The sequence below is a fragment of the Phasianus colchicus genome, chromosome Z (assembly GCF_987193195.1).
Source record: "Phasianus colchicus chromosome Z, bPhaCol1.hap1.1, whole genome shotgun sequence".
In the NCBI taxonomy this organism is placed as follows: domain Eukaryota; kingdom Metazoa; phylum Chordata; class Aves; order Galliformes; family Phasianidae; genus Phasianus; species Phasianus colchicus.
Window position 1 is genome coordinate 63,506,856 of NC_143476.1, and position 17,140 is coordinate 63,523,995.

At 37.4% G+C, this 17,140-nt stretch overlaps 1 protein-coding gene across 4 annotated transcripts in view; it reads right to left on the reverse strand.

Annotated features, from left to right (window-relative positions):
• KDM4C (lysine demethylase 4C) overlaps positions 1-17,140 on the reverse strand; it is a 301,499-nt gene that overhangs the window by 86,600 nt on the left and 197,759 nt on the right. For all 4 annotated transcript variants that reach the window (XM_090131682.1, XM_031606168.2, XM_090131683.1 and 1 more), the window contains 3 exons: positions 12,511-12,692; positions 11,441-11,657; positions 10,503-10,579 (listed from right to left, as the gene is read on the reverse strand). In XM_090131682.1, the coding sequence (XP_089987808.1) occupies positions 10,503-10,579; positions 11,441-11,657; positions 12,511-12,692 (476 nt within the window). The remainder of the gene's footprint in view (positions 1-10,502; positions 10,580-11,440; positions 11,658-12,510; positions 12,693-17,140) is intronic.

The following is a 17,140-nucleotide window of genomic DNA, read 5'->3' on the forward strand; positions in this document are numbered from 1 at the left end:
CATTTTTAAGGGTGTTCTGCTGTAAAACTGTTAAAGAAATGCTGACTTATTAGTCATATTTACAAGCTCGTTGGTAGAAAATTATAACTACTTAAAACTGGTCTCTAATCTTGAACTCTGCCACAGCCAAGTGACATAGATACAATTTCTATGGTTAAGGTTGAGAAACAAATTTTGTGTTCCTCAGCATGTTCTGGTTGGCTTTTTCAAGAGCAGCCTTTGAATAAGAAATGCCCTAAGTGTTTCACCTTCTCTAACTGCCCTGCAATGTCCAGCATGACATCTCTGAATAGCACTAATTCAGCTGGCATTGCTGTCTCCTCACTTATCTGATGTCCCTATCTAATTTATTTTGGTATCTACAATTTTGTAATTAAAAAAAAGAGACAGTGTTTCTCTTAACACATTTGCAAATGCTATTTTCAGAAACTGTCCACTTCCAAGTATTTTAATCTTTCCACGTTGCCCTAAATAGTGCCATTTCTCATCACAGCATGCACATCTGAAATCAAAAACATAGAGGGTATGACATGGAGAATGTTAGGTGGCCTTATAGGAAACACCTTCTCCAACATTCAACTGTTTCCAAGCAGTTGATTATAGACATTCTCACCTTTGAAAAGAAGTCTAAAGGACAGACATAGGTATGTTTTAAATAAACAAACAAACAAACAAACAAATAAATACTAAGAATCAAGGGTACCATAGACAAAAGTAATTATTTTCCCTCAAAAGAATGAGACTGCAGAAATAACCATCACACTGAAACTTTTGCAAACACACAAACAAAAATGGAATGACAGCATTTCTACTGATAAAAATATGTACAGGATTATTCTCATTTCTGTAAGACAGTATTTGGAAACAATGGTAAATATTAAAATCTAAACATCAGTAGATGAAAAACTGTTTTTTCAAGAAATCAGCACCACTGTGCAGAGCGGGATATTCTGCTACTTGCTATTTCTATCCTTCTCCCTGCCCATAAAAGTTTTACTGGGCTCCTCAGCACAAGCAAGATGTGGAGCTGTTGGAGCAGGTCCAGAGGAGGGCTACAAAGCTGATCAGAGGGCTGGAGCACCTCTTGCATGAAGACAGATTGAGACAGCTGGTCTTGTTCAGGTTGGAGAAGAGAAAGAAATCTCATTACAGCCTTCTAGGACCTAATGAGAACTTGTAAAAATGATATAGAGCAACTTCTAAACAGTCTGGTAATTACAAGACACAGGGGAATGTTTCCAAATTAAAAAAGGGGAGATACAGATCAGAAGTTAGGAAAATATACTTTACTAAAAGGTTGGTGAGACACTGAACAGGTTGCTCTGAGAAGCTGTGGATGCCCCATCCCAGGAAGTGTTCAGCTTCAGGTTGGACAGGGCTTTGAACAACTTGATCTAGCGTAAAATGTCCCTATCCATGGTAAGGGGCTTGGAAGCAGGAGACCTATAAATTTCCATTCAACCTAAATCTAAATTATTTTATGAATCTAGGAAATACACAGATGCTCAAGGCAACCAGGACTTTTCACACGATTATCAGTGGCAAGCCAGCAAAGAAGGGAACTTCAAGAAGTAATTCCTTACTGTATGAGTTATGAAGCACTGGAATGATTTTGCCCACAGAGGTAACTGAGTCTTCCTCCCACTTACTGTGGGCTAGTTTGCATTAGCACTGGGTTGAAACTGATAATCTGCACAGGTTCCCATAAACCCTAACCATCCTGTGATCTGAAGGTCTAAACAGATTTTGCATCTGAGATTGCAAAGATATTGCCCAGATTCGTTTTCTATGACAGCACCACAAAAACTCAGTGTTTACCAACCTTCTAAAATACACTGTGTCAAAGAGTTTCTTATAAGCAATGCATGTTCTGGTAAGAGACTAATACCAAAACCAGAAATTTGATACTTTCCATCTCTGATTAGAATAATTAGCTAAATAAGTTAGCAATAGCATTTGTGTTTCTCCAAGTAAGTCATCTTCTTGCAGAGAAGGTTGGGAAGGAGACAGGTAACTAGATAGATAGATAGATTGGTAAAATCTAGCATTACTTTTCTAAAAAGGAAAATGCAGGAAATCAGTCTTTTTTTTGCTAAAAGCAGTTCTTTACACTCAGTCCAGAACTTTCTCTTTATCAACAACATCAAAATGCTTTAAAGCTTGCTAACAAAATCAGTCTGAAAATTAAAACACTTTATGCCAACTCAAATGTAGTGAGTTATCTTGGCAGTTATCAGGCTGTGAAAACAGGAGTTTATAATAGAAATGCTGACATTGTACCAGTGAGAAGGGCATGACTATAAAAAGACTATTCAAAATCATTATTTTTAGTGGGGTGAAACAGGGTAGTTTCTGGGCTTCAATGAAGAATGCGCTTATGTGCTACTTTTCAAATGCCTTGCAAAAAATAAAGAAAAAATCTGTCAGCCAATGTACTTTAGCCACAAAACACATACAAATCAAAAGACTGAATATAAGCATTAGAAATATAAAGCACTAGAAAGCTTAATCTGCAGGAAAAAAAAAAAAAGAAAAATACACTACACTGTTTAACACTTACCACTCAGCAAAGGATCTTTGAAATACATACAGTTCTTGAAATCAGTGCCAACTGACCAATTTAGATGCTGCATTATTCCTGTAGTACTATAAAAGGTTAAAATAATCTGTGAAAATTTACGCCATTTTCCCCAGTTGTGCTATTAAAGATGAAGTTACTATGAAGTAAGACAGTGGAGCTCACTTCCTCACTTACTCGTATCTTTCTCTTTCCTGTCCAAAATCCTTTTGTCCTCTAAATAATAAAAGTACTTATGTTTACGTACTATAGCTCCTAGATGACTACATCCTTGCACATTGTACACTACGTTGCATTCTCCATAATGCCAGTCATTATTCATCCTGACTTCACTAGCTTTCTTTAGCTGAAGCATTTAAGATTAATGAGGCGTTTGTTCTCAATCAAGACACTCTGTATGAATACAGTTACACTTTCAGGAGCCATGCAGATGACTTATTTAAAATTATTTGATTTTTTTTTTGTTTTTTTGAGAAGATTGATTTATGGCTATTTTTGTCCATTAGCATATATGAATTCTGTATCAGCCTTCAACTTGTCAATAATCATTATCAACCAGGACCTACTGTGTATTAGACTATAAAGATACATTATCGTGGTTCCAAGAGCATCCCAGAAGATGAGAAAGTTAAGTATTGTAAAGCATGCTATTTCAGCAACTTAGAGAAGCTTCGAAGGCAAGAGAACAGTATGCTTCTGAATCTCAAACGCAGTTTTCCTTGGGGAATTCCATTTATATTATCATCACAGAAAAGTCTGGCTATGAAAAATGAGTCCACTAATGCATTTTGCTATTTCCAAATTTTAATAACATTCCTCATTGGGATTCACATAAAGTGCAATCTCATTCAGTTACTAATACAGCTAGGACTCCTATGCTTTCACTCTTCATCCTTTTATAAAATCGTAAGAGATATACAAAAACCTTGTAGAGTTCAAATTTTCTATAAATTTAATACAACTGACTGAAGTTTAAGAAACTATTATCTACAAAGCAAACAACAAAACTTCATAGTTTAAGCAAAAGAATGAAAAGCAACCTTCCCTGATATGAAATGAATTACAAATCTAAGTCAAGATCTCTAAAATCTTTTCTTTCATAATATCCATTTTATTCTCCAATGCACAAAACTTTGCATTCTCTCTGTTTTCCAACTAGTTTTCTCTTCAAGATTTAAAGTTTTACCCAGAAGAGAATTCTTCAAACAGGTCTTCCTCAGCTCAGTCTCCCTCTCCTAGGAATAATTGTGCCAAGAAAGTAAATCAAATTTCAGATATTCTGGAAGATATGTGTATCACGTAACAAATACTTCTGATATTAAAATCTTCTGATTTTTCAACCTTCTATAAAGCAATACATAAACAATGAAGTTTTTGTGGGTATGTAATTCCTACAGTCAGACAGCTCTCAGTTTCACATCTTCCACAACTGCAGTTCTGTTAATGAATGCTTACCCTGAACAAGAATTAAGATCAACACATTTTTTTCATACAAAAACTTAAAGTCTGAACTGTTTTAGCTGGAATAAAAATAGTACTCATTCTATACTCCCCCCAGTTTAAAAGGTCATGCAAATAAGTGATTTATTTTAGTTCCATCTCCTTCTCCAGAAATGTCTGTGGTAGTACATAGCAATTTCAAATATAATAAAATATCATAACAGCAGATAAAGACATACAGATAAAAACCCGATTCATTAAAAACAAACATACAAACAAACAAACAAAAACGAATAAAATTCAAAGATAGCATAAAACTTACAGCTGCAGATTGGCATGACCAATATAAATGCACATTTTTAAAGGAAAAGTAATGCTCTGATCAGCAATTGTCTTTAAAAAAAAAAAAAAAAACATTTTTAAAGAAAAGTTAAAATAAAGCCACATGTGTCTTACAAATAAAGCTACGATTAGATGACAGCTTTTAGGATAACCTAAAGTTACTAACCAGAAGAAGCAGAAGCTTAATGTTAAAATGACAAATAGGACCCAAGTAAGTATCAGTAGTTCTTAATAACACTGATGTCAGTAAGGAACTGCTTGCAAACAAAAATGCACTAATACACTCAGGTTGTTTATCAAACTGATTTTTTCCTCCTTGAGAACTGTGGTCACAGTTACATAGCCTTGCAATTAATGTTACTGCTCAAACAGGCAAAAGAGAACCACAAAAAAAGTAATCTCAGTGTGTATTTTATTATTCTGACTTGAAGCATAATCAGCGCTTCTTCAGCTACTCCTGACAAATGCCTTTCTATCATACTTTCAAGAGTCTTCAAAGAGTAGATTCTACAAAATCTCTACATGCCAGTATTTTACTATATTTAGAAAGAAAATTTTGCAAGGTGTCATGGTATTAACATAAGATTCTGTTGATGAAATTTAAAGCTGCTACAACTTTATCTTTTCCCTAAACTGAAGGAAAGGCAATTGATAACATTTGTCTTTGATTTATTCCGATTATTTTGCATATGACCTACTACTTATTTCCTTTTCTGTTTTCTCTCAGCTATACTGAACAAGCTTAATTCTTTTCAGCCATCCCTTACGGAACTTCTGATATCTATGAGAAATAATTGAAAGAATTTTTTACCTTTTTTTTTTTTTTTTCAAGTTTTTTAATTACATGTTCTTATCTTCCAGCCCACTCAATCTAATGAGGTTTTTTTTTTGAAGCATTTGTGTTCACTGCCACGTAGTTCATCAGCTGGGCTCTCAGCAAACATAAAGGGAATAAAAAGATCATTTCATATGCATTTCAAGCTTCACTCCTGGTATAAGCTTAAACATCCTGGTCTGATGCTTCAGATTTATAGAACTGATAACTTTGTGACCAGAGTGTTCACAATTCTGGAAGGCAGCAAGAGCTATTGCCTGGCCAGGCACTCCCATCTTATTTGGGCACAATTGATAGCTTCTGGTTAAGTACAGATCATAGAATATCCCGAGTTGGAAGACACTTACAAGGATCACTGAGACAAATACATAGCTCAAGAAGGGATCTCCCAAAATTCAAATTATATTACTGAGAGTGTTGCTCAAATGCTTCTTGAACTACAGATGGCTTAATGCCACATCCACTTCCCCAGGGACCTTGCTCCATTTCCAGCCACTGACAAGAACTGTACCTATCTGCTGAATTCTGTCACAAAACTTATTTTACACTATTTATTCAATACAGTAATATTATTACTACTCTACAAAATAGCAAGATCCAATCTAAAATAGTAATCCTAACCCAAAATAGTAAAACTCAACCTATAAAATGTCCAGGGTCCATGGTACCTGCAGAAAATTAAGAATGCTTCTGTACTGATCTTTTCGTCTCACTGAAATATTGAAAGGAATAAAGAAAAAATATTTTGAGTAAACCTGGCAAACTATAGACAGCTGTGGAAAAATCTATGACATACTGCATAAGTTTAACACCTTGGCAGTTTCACATGAAATATATTTCCCCATCTTCTATATAATGAATCTTAAATTATTTAAAATAGACCACTCGGGGTTTTCACATATGCTTCATAAGGACATGAAGAGCAATCAGCAAATGGTGCAGAGAAGGTTATCACCCTCTGAGCAACTTAAGATGGCTGGTGGCCTGAGATACTGAGCATCGAAAACAGATCCATACTACTCTATGTTTTGCAGCTGCTCATCTAGGTCATCATTCTTGTGTGGCTTGAATAACAGAATTTAAAGCATTAGCAAAAGTCCGTGAAAGTTAGAATGAATCAAACTTTTTGTTTGTTTCTTTTTCACAGGAGCTATCATGGCAAAAAATATATATATATAAGGCACTTCTTCTATGAATACATATCATTTATTGTTGCCTAGGTGTTTGGAAATAACTGACAGATTCGTCACTTGTTTAGTATTTCCCTTTGAATACGAGTTAGGTTGACTGTCAGAATTCCTTAGGCTACCAACACCCTACTTTTACAAAAAGGGTACTAAATTTTCCAGGTACTTCACAGAAGCTTTATAAATTCTCAGAGATTACCACAAATACTTCTGAGATTGCTTCAGCATCTCAAGAGTTTTGAAAGATGCTTCTATTAAAAAAGAAAAACTGAACTGGGTAGCATTCACATATGAGTAAATAACAGCACCATTTGTATCCCTGATTGTTGGATTTTTCCTATTTAACTTCACTTGCAGGTTTCATATCTACTATCTATCATTTCTATATCTTTCAACTGACAATGAACAGTTCGCACTGATATGCAGTAACAAGGATAGGTAATAAAAAGAAATACAAGATAGCCAATTATGTAGGACAACTTTTAAGCAAATTTATTATTAGTGAGGGAAGCTAGATTTATAGTCCTAGGGAAAAAAAAAAAATGTCTAACAAGACTGCACACACACAAAAAAGTATATAGATAAGCAAACATTATTAATTTAAAGTTTCCACATTTAACATGACTGATTTATTTCTTCTGATACTTCAGACATCTGATCTTAGAAAAGGAACACATTTTTTCTAGTATATATCTAATCAATCTTCAGATTTCAGTAAAATTCTCCTGAATGACAACTTATGACAAATTTTATTCCACAGACATTTCTAAACAAAGAGATTTTGCAGGGCACCAGTTCATTTTACTCAGGTCACCAAATCAGAGTTATATAAAAACCAAGTTGCTGGCATTAACAGTTCAGATTTGTAGGTATATCAATACACATAAAAGCTTGTGTTAATTAAGTTTAACAATTCAGTTAAAAGTAATAGCTGTAGTTTACATTAAATAAATTGTCCTAATGGGCATGTATACTACCTGTATACTACCTGGTTTTTGCAAAGTGAAAGTAACACTGCTTTCTACTCCTATAACCTTTTTTTCTCCATTTTCTGAAGTGTAATTTTTTTGCAAAAAGCAAACATTAAAAACATTTCACAAATAAGTTCAGTTTGGCTATTTACTGTATGTTTTTGAAATTCCAGATATTATTTCACTACCTTGTCTTATCTCCTCAAATAATATGACCAAAAATGCTTCCCATACAAATTAGGTCTACCTCATTTTCAGAAAGCTGTATCCATTGTAATAGAATAAAACAAAACATCTTCAGTAAAACATCCATAATTCTTTGCATGTAAGATGTTAATGAGTCCAGATAGAATTCTGAAAACACTTCATTTCTGACAAAAGAAAACTGTCTTTGGTTGAAATTTTTGCCCAGAAGTTGACCAAAGAAAAATCCTAATTAGTTCACTCTTGAATCTGCCAGATTTTCCTTTACCAATCGTATTCCACTAATTCCCCTCAGTGAGTATCAGACAGAAAGCTAGGAAGACATGCATAGGAAGGGTGACCAGACTGACCAGACAGAAATAAAATAACCGATATATTCTCCCCCTCTACTCTGTTCTCATGAGACTCTACCTGGAAGTATGGCATTCAACTCTGAGGCCCTCAACATAAGAAAGGCAGGGATTTTCAGAGTAGGACCTGAACCAGGGGGAAAGCCATGAAGATGATCAGAGGGCTGGAGAACCTCTCCGGTGAAGACAGGCTGACAGAGCTAGGGTTGTTCAGCAGTCAGGAGAGAAGGTCTCAGGGAGACCTCATCACAGCCTTTCAGTACCTAAAGGGGGGCTACAGGAGAGATGAGGATGAACCCTTTAGCAAGAAGTATGGCGATAGGATCAGGGTAATAGCTTTAAATTAAAAAGAGTAGACTTAGATTAAATATATGGAAGAAATTCTTCACTGTGATGGTGGGGAACCACTGGAACAAGTTGCAGAAAGTAGCTGTAGAAATGGCATACTTGGAAATGTTCAGTTCCAGGCTGGATGGGGCTTTGGGAATTCTAGGCTAGTAAAAGGTGTTCCACCCCATGGCAGGGTCATTAGGCTAGATTATCTTTGAAGGTCACTTCCAACCTAAACCACCCTGTGATTCTATAAAATTAAAACTCAAGTCAGTCATGACATAATTATCCTTGTTGTTACAGGCCACATATTACTGTGTATATCACAGAACTGTAGGGGGTTAGGATGGACCTCTTCTGAGATCATCTAGTCCAGCCCACTCTATTAAAGCAGGTTCCTTACAGCAGGTTACAGAGGAAAGCATCGATTGGGGTTCTGACTATCTCCAGAGGAGACTGAACAGTCAATCTGGGCACTCCATTCCAGTTCTGTGTAATCCTCAAGGTAAAGAAGTTCTTTCTCATATTTGTATGGAACCCCCATGTTTCAGTTTTTATATTCTCTTCACTGCCAAGTCCGAGAACTATCTAGATCAAGTATTAACAAATTTTAAATTGTATTTTGTTTTACAGTTTCTCAGTGACTTTTGATAAATATATATACTGTGACAAACACACAAAGAATAAGACGCTCTCCAAATTTCTCTGCAAATGTCACCATTTCAATAGAAATTAGCATCAGATTTCAAGCTAATGCTCTAATTGTTCTATTTTTTAATGAAAACATCTACTGATGTCATTCATGAATATGAATATTCTTAAAATTCACAGATTTATCATAGCTCTATCTTCCCTGAGAGGAAATTAACACAAGTTTCTGATTACCAATGGGGCTGTCTACCCCTTTTTAAATGACAGTCATATTCCAAGTTAATAGTAAACTTTTATTTGCTAGCGTAGACATTTTCTTTTCCCCTTGACCTTTCCCTGACTCTAGCACTAAGATACAAAAGTAGTTCCAAAGATCCTAAAACTCGCGATTGTCTGATAAGGAAGCTATAACAAGATTTTCTGGTTACCTATGCAAGATGAAAATTGGATTCCACCTAGTAAGAGTGCCTTGCCTTCTAAAATGAGAACACATTACAGAGACAGAAATTGATCCAATAAATATTTTAATAGCTATGCACTGAGAGAATACAAGACTAAACATTATTAATGGACCATATTCTTGTAATGAGCAGTTCTAAGCCACTCTTTTCATTTTGTTTTCCCCAGCTTAGGTAATACCTGCAGTAAAAGTATCAGTTCTGCTTTTGTTTCCTCTCAGCATTCACAAAAGAAAATTAAAATGTTGATAGTGCAGAAAAAGCTTTTACATTTATTGTTACTTCAACTTCACTAGCACTACCACTGAATTTCTTACAGGTGCATTTCACAATTGCAAGAAACGATGTTTGAAAAAGTGACACCTTATTTTCCTCTAATTTGAATCCTCATTTCTTCTTTAACATATATAAAAGTTTTATCATGTCATTATAGGATTTAAAGCACTTGAAATACATGTTTTTAACTCATTAACTGAATGAAGAAAAGCTGTGCTGGCATAAAAACTGATCATCACATTTCCTCAAGCTGTTTTGAGGAAAAAAAATATCATATGACTCACCAGGGTAGCTGATAGATTGGTAAAACATAGAATTTTAAACTGGTTGTCATTTAAGTGGATATATGTTTAGGGGTTTTACTAACTATCAACTGTTTTTCTATTTATTCCCAGCTGTATAAACTACTACATACTGCATTTTTTTAAGGTCAAACAATAGGCATTTGGGTGCTTGAAAAGTGAAATCTCTTTCTGTCTGTACATCACAGTAAACCTTAAATGCTGTAAAAGAATAATTTCATTCTTGACTGTAATTTATTATTCTCTTTCCCTTTTCTCTAACTGCCCATACAGACATATAAATAATAAAATATTTAGAGGAAATCTCATTTTCTCTCAATTATGTGCACTTAAATTGCCAGTTGTTTCCTTGAACAAGGTTTTACACACATGCGCATTTTGTTTGCAAGGCCCTTTTTTTGAGTGTGTAAACTTCCAAGTTCGTCTCTCAAAATTCAGTACTTTTTACACTGAAATCTAGTATTTTGTAAATTATGTTTCCTCGACAGAACTGTCTTAAGAAAAACAGCACAGAAACAGGGTCTATTCTATACTTAATCTGTAATGTGTTAGATAACCAAACAACATGTAAAACTTACAGCTGTCCATGCTTCTGTTCTGCATCGAGAACACAACCATTCATTATGGATTTCATGAGAAGGAACACCATAGCAACCTAGAATGAGAGAGCTGATTTGATTAATATATTCTGTATTTCTAATCATGATGTCATACAATTCAACTATGTACAAACATCAGTAATATTGTGATCAAGGAAAGTTTTCCAGTGCTAGGTTTATTGCTATTCTATAGTTTGTTTGTGTGTGTGTCTGTGTATGCGTGAATGTAGTTTCCCCAAACTTCCAAACTTAAAAAAAAGAAGAGCCACAGCAGGGTATTTTTTTTATCTTCTGTAACTTCAGTAGCAAATTATCAATTTGCAAATTATCCCTGCAATAACAAGGTACAATTTCAATCAATGTGCTGACATTCTACACAATTACACTGCATCGCCATTTAAGGACTTCTTAGATGTAAGCATTCAAGTCCTACTATATGTAGAAGATACTACAGAAAAATCATGCATTAATCAGTCACTTGAAATTAAGGATGTAAGGTGGAGGAAATTCTGTATTAAAAGTCAATAGAAATATTCATGAATCCTCAATTTTAAAAGGATTTCACCTTTACGACTTGTTAAGGAAATGCTAACATCACAGAGGGGTTTAAAATATGATGAGTAAATTTAAAGGCTTAGTGTTGAACAAAAAATCAGAAGTCTCTGCTCCCCATAGAAATGAAAATTGTAAAACTAACTCTTCATTAGTTTCAGAGCAACCACTAACAAATAACACAACACTCAACATAGGGTAAAAAAAATGCAGCCAGTGACTTCAAGCATCAATTATGGAAATGTTTTTCAAGTGCTTACTTAGACATACCAGAAGCTTACTTATCTATATATATTATATATATATATATAATAAAACAAAATTCGAAATGGCATTGCTACCAACTGAAATAGTAATGTATTTACTTGCATGTACTCGTACACAACACTTTGCACAGGAAATAAGAAGACTTGTTCCATCCTCATCAATTAAGGCATTTGATGGAGAGTTTTCAGTGTTTTCTTCACTATAAATAAAACACATCTCTGGAATAAGAGGTCTAGACTTCTCATTTTCAATCATCAGTTTTTCTTCTAAGTTTGTTTCCTTGTAAGTAGAATTTTCTTCATCAAGATTGTCTGGCTGGAAATAAAATAAAATCACATTTAAGTAAAAAGCGGAGAGTCTTTCTTTCTGCTCTTTTTAATTACAGTCAAATTCTCCTCACCCTGCTCCTGCATTAATAATGTAACAGTTTATAAGAAAACTAACTACTACTGGTTATCTATCACAATCATACTATAGTTCATTGACTATTCAAATAATAAAAAAGCACTCAGTCTGAAAATTAGCATTATTGCAACAGTGTTCAATGATACAGTACAATTGACTCCCACTAAGCCCTTTAGCTGGATCCAGTGCAGAAGGTCTCTTTCCCAGGTCCCAAATAGAGAGGCTTCCTGTTCAGTAGCTGCAGAATTAGTACTATATCAGCTGTTTTTAGCCGATGTTTGACACAAATTCGACAAGCCAATATCAAATTGTGTCCCGGATAAGAAGGTTTCTATAGAAACACTGTTCTTGAGATGGCCCAAGTACTGTGAGACGGTATTTTTTCAGCACTGTAGGAAGGAGATGTGGAAGTGGTTTTGATGAAAGGCATTTGACAATGGAAGTATAAGGAAGTAACTAAAAGATATAAACCTGTGTGGATTAATTGAAAAATGCAGCTTTCTGTATGTGTAAGTACACATGCACTAACACCAATCCTACACAAATCCAGGGCAGAAGGCATACACTGCCTGTAACAAAAGATAAATGCAGGTGGATCAAGCATCATCTCTAGTTTTAACAATATCGAGTTTATTTACTTCCCAGACAACCAAAATGAGTAAATGTAAATTCTTTCTAATGTACTAGCATTTTTCGGGAATGCTGAAGCTGGGCAGCTATTTCACACTCCTCTCAGAAATGAAACTCGAAGGATCTTGCTTACCTTGTAGTACGGCATGAGAAGAGTGCAAATAGCACAGTGGGGTTCCTTTTTTGCACAACATGCATTGTATTCTTTTTCAGCATTGAAATTAGGTGTTCTTGTCTGCCAAAGGTGGACAAGAGGCCTGGCCCATGTCTCCGTCTCTTGAACTTCCTCTTCAGTAAATGCAGTTTCAGGCAGTTCTTAAAGAAAAAAATCAGAACAAGAGGCAGTGAGCACAAACTGTAATAAATTAAGTTCTGTCTGAACATCACAAAACACTTCTTTAATGTGCAGGTAATGGAGCACTGGCACATGCTGTCCAGAAAGGCTGTGGAGTCACCCTCTTTTGAGGCCCAATACACACCTGGGCATGGTCTGGGCACCCTGCTCTGGGTGTCCATGCTTGAGCAGGGGCTGGTCCAGACAGACCCCCTCAAGGTCCCTGTCAATCTCAACTAGTCTGTGATTCTATGAAAGCAAGCAATTGGACATATTCTTTTCCTGAAAGGGAGAGAAACAATACTGGATTTGTCATGTTCACTAATAGCGAGACCAAACAATGCTAACGAAAGCCTGAGAGTGAATACAAATGCAGAAGTCTAAAGAAATTATGCATCAGGACAAGCACACAAAAAGCACTTCAACATCATAAGCTGACTACTTTACAGAAAGTATTTCAGTAGCTCTTCAACTAACAATTGTATTCGTATCCTTATTCATAACATTAAAAACTGTCTCAACTCTTCCAAACTCAGCTCTCCAGCCAGAGGTCACAAACTCCACCTTAAATCCCTCAAAGCTGGAACATCACATCTGGCCATGCAGCACCAGGCAGTCACTTTTTCCACACAGAACAGCAGCTCTCAGCTGTTTATGTAACCTATCACTCATTTTCCAAAAGAAAAAACAGATTAATATTATCATCAGTACACAATGGGGGAAAATCTGCCTTTGGATGTAGCTGGACAGGTAAGAATAGTGCATGCTGTAACCCCATGTAAGAAATAATTGTTTAATAGTATCAGTGAGCCGTTCTGGATGTTGTAGAGTATGGGTGACGACCCTTTTGTTTTCCTGGGCTGGAGTAAAGAAGAGTTGCTTGGGATGCTGTCTTTGGTGTTGCTGAGTGATGGGTGCACCCCCTAGGGCTGGCCAGGCTGCTCTATAGGGAAGAGCTGCTGCCATGGTGGCAGGGTGTGAGGCTAATTACTAGCTGTCCAGAGCCATGGGTTGGACATGCCTGTTGCAGAAGTTCACAGCATGCCTGTGGAAGACTTTAATTTTAAAATTTTAAAGTTGACTTTAAGAAGTTCAAAGCCTCTAGAGAAGGTGGAGAATAAAATCAGATTGAACCCTGAAGAGAAAAAATTAACCAATAGGTGTAATCTGAAAATGTAGTCATTTGCTCTTGTCACGGTTTTATGATTTTTGGTTATCAGTATTCCACATCATAACATCATGTAATGCACTGGGGGTTTGACTGTGGATGCTCAAGTTCTCGGTGCCTGTCCGGAGGAGAACTACATTCCCCAGGGGGCTTTGCGGTCAGCAAGGAGATGTAACTCCCAGCAAGGTCACCTGATGTTCTCTTCTTCGCCTGCGCTTCTCCGTCTGCTCGTCTCCATCTGCTTTTCTTCATCGGCTCAACTGGACTGCACTTCCCACATCAGCATTGTGGTGAGACCTATCAACCTTTCGCACACTCTCTCTCTCGTTATATTTTGCTGATACTATATTTAGTAAATTAGTTTGTTTCACCTCAGATCGTTGCCGCTGTTTTCAATTATATTGGGGTCCCTTGTTTCCCTTTTCCGGAGGCACAGATCTGCAGATCCCTCTGCCCGGTCACAGAACCGGGCCGAACCAACCCGTAAACCGTTGACATTCTTGGTGGAAAATGCAGGCAATTAGCTGCTTTTTAGCTTTTTAGAAACGAATCTCTCTGCTCTCTGAAAGCTTCGTTGGGAAAGTTTATCTGTTTCACCGGTGCTCTCTGAAAACTTGACCTTGAAAAGTCCAGGCGGACTGCCAATATTCTAGGGTATTTGTAAACTTTGAGCCTTGCTATCTTGCTTCTGTAAAGCAAAAAAAAAATGCTTTCTCTTCTAAAACTGCCTTTCAAGGGACTGCATGCCACTGTTATTTCTTTTTTAACGCTCAAAACATACTGGGGCTTAGTTAAGTTTGCCACTTTGCTCTATGGAGCTCTAAGTATATACAATTGAAAACACTGATGGAAATATGTACCTAGTATCTGCATACAGTGTGGCATACAACTCTAGAGGGAGCTGCTAATTTTACAGGACTTGGGATTTTTAAGCAGGTTTCCAGTCTCTCCTTTGAATCCTTTATGCAGTTTTTGAATGCTCACCTGATCACATTGTCAATCTCCCTGAATGTACTGCTCATCATTTCACTCAGTATTAGTATTTATTATATTTTGAGGAAGCCCTCCCCAAAACCAAAGAATACTGAGTGGCAGGGAGTGTGGAGAGGCCTGGTAGAGACTTTAGAGAGATGGACATCTTCGGTGTCATGGAACTTTACTCCTGAACACCTGAAAGACCCTGAGAGCTTAAATAGATATTTAAGACAGGAATGTTGCGGCTCCAGCAGATCTGAGAAGGCACAAATGATTTGGGGCCTGGCTAATGCTTATCGGGCCTTATTCAATAGTATCCCAGAGAGGGAGAGAGTTTGTGAAATTGAGAGAGAGTGTCTGAGAGCTGAAAGGGAGAGTCTCAGGGAGACAGTACAAAATGAGCGAGAGAGTCTCCTAGTCGAGAGAAAAGACCTCCAATCTGAGAGAGATGCCCTCCGAATCGAGAGAGACTCCCTGCAATCCAAACTTGACAGTCTTCCATCTCAACAAGACACCCTTAAGTCCGAATGGCACGCCCTCCAAACTGAGTGAGACACCCTCCAATCTGAGCTAGATACTCTCATAATCGAACGAGACAGACTCCAGCATTGGAACTGATCAACCTGATCAACCACAGGAGGCACCACAATTGATGTCAGTTGCCCCTGTGAGAGGACGGAAAATGAAACAAATCTCGACTCAGTTAGAAGAGAAGAAAGAGGAGCAAAGAGGGCCAGAGGAGTGGCTCCAAGATCCAGGGGAAGCACCCCTGAGTCCAGGGGAGGGACCCTCAGTAAGACCACGGTCACCAACGCCTATAAGGGCATCAAAGAGTCCTGAAAGAGTAAGAGGTGAGCAAGATATCATTACCATTGTTGATCGATCTCTGAAAATGAATGAAATTCGAAGTCTGAGAAAAGACTTTTCACATCACCCAAATGAGCCTACTGCCATCTAGTTACTTTGATGCTGGGACAATGGGGCCAACAGTGTGTGGCCAGATAGTAGAGAAGCTCGCCAGCTGGGTGGTATTGCTAGGGACTCAGCCATTGGTAGAGGTATCAGTACATGCCAGAACCAGGCCTTCACCCTATGGAAGCGGATGTTGTTAGATGTAAAAGAAAGATACCCCTTCAAAGACGATCTGATGCCTGAGAAAAAGAAATGAGCTGATATGGAAGAAGGCATCCATTATTTAAGAGAATATGCTGTGGTGGAAACACTGCATAGCCCCAATTTCATTCCTAACGAGCCGGACCAAGAGCATGATCCTGAAAGAATCAGGTGTACACCAAATATGTGGCGTATATTCACAAAGACTGCACCAGAAAGGTATGCCAGTACATTTGCAGCAATGTATGGCAGAGGCGAAAGAAGGCCCTTATAAATGAACTGGTTAATAAGCTTCAAGACTTTGAGTTACATTTAAGACTTCTACGAGCTTGTGTTTCAGCCGTTGCAAAAGTAGTCAAAAAGCTGGACAGAATGGAGAACAAACAAGAAGATATAATAGACAAACTATCAACTGTGCCTGATGCTGATGAATCCATGGTGGTAATAGATACATCGAATGGGGACCAGAATTCCCAAAACAGCCTACTGGAGTGGCTGATCAACTTGATTTCCTCCCAGCCAATGTCATCCAATGTCTCAGCTATCAAAAGAAGACGTCCTCCTGCTCGAGCAAGTGACAACAGTAAGACTACGTCACGTTTTGCCTTGTGGCATTACCTACGTGACCATGGAGAAGATATGAAGAAGTGGCATAAACAACCTACTCCCGCACTTCAACAGGGGTAAAAGAATTACAAGACAAATCAACCACCAAGGTGAACTTCTCCAAAAAGGTGATTGCTCCAGTTGCTGCAGACAACAGAGGTAACAAATAGAGGGGCCCTGCCCCCAGCCAGGGGGGGGAAGGGATAATAGAGTTTATTGGACTGTGTGGGTTAGATGGCCTGGCACAATCAGAATCACGGAAATAAGGCCCTGGTGGTTACAGCAGTGGGAACAGAGCAACTGGCAAAGAAGGGGTAAACCTATTTGGGGTGCTGAACTGTGGAAAGATATTGCTGACCGAATAAAGAATATGGTTGTAAAGGTGCGCCATGTAGATGCTCATGTGCCCAAGAGTCGGGCTACTGAAGAACAGAAAAATAACCATCAGGTAGACCAAGCTGCCAAAATTGTGGTGGCTCAAATAGACCTGGACTGGCAGAACAGGGTGAATTATTTCTAGCTCAGTGGGTCCATGAGACGTTGGGCCACCAAGGAAGAGATGCAACG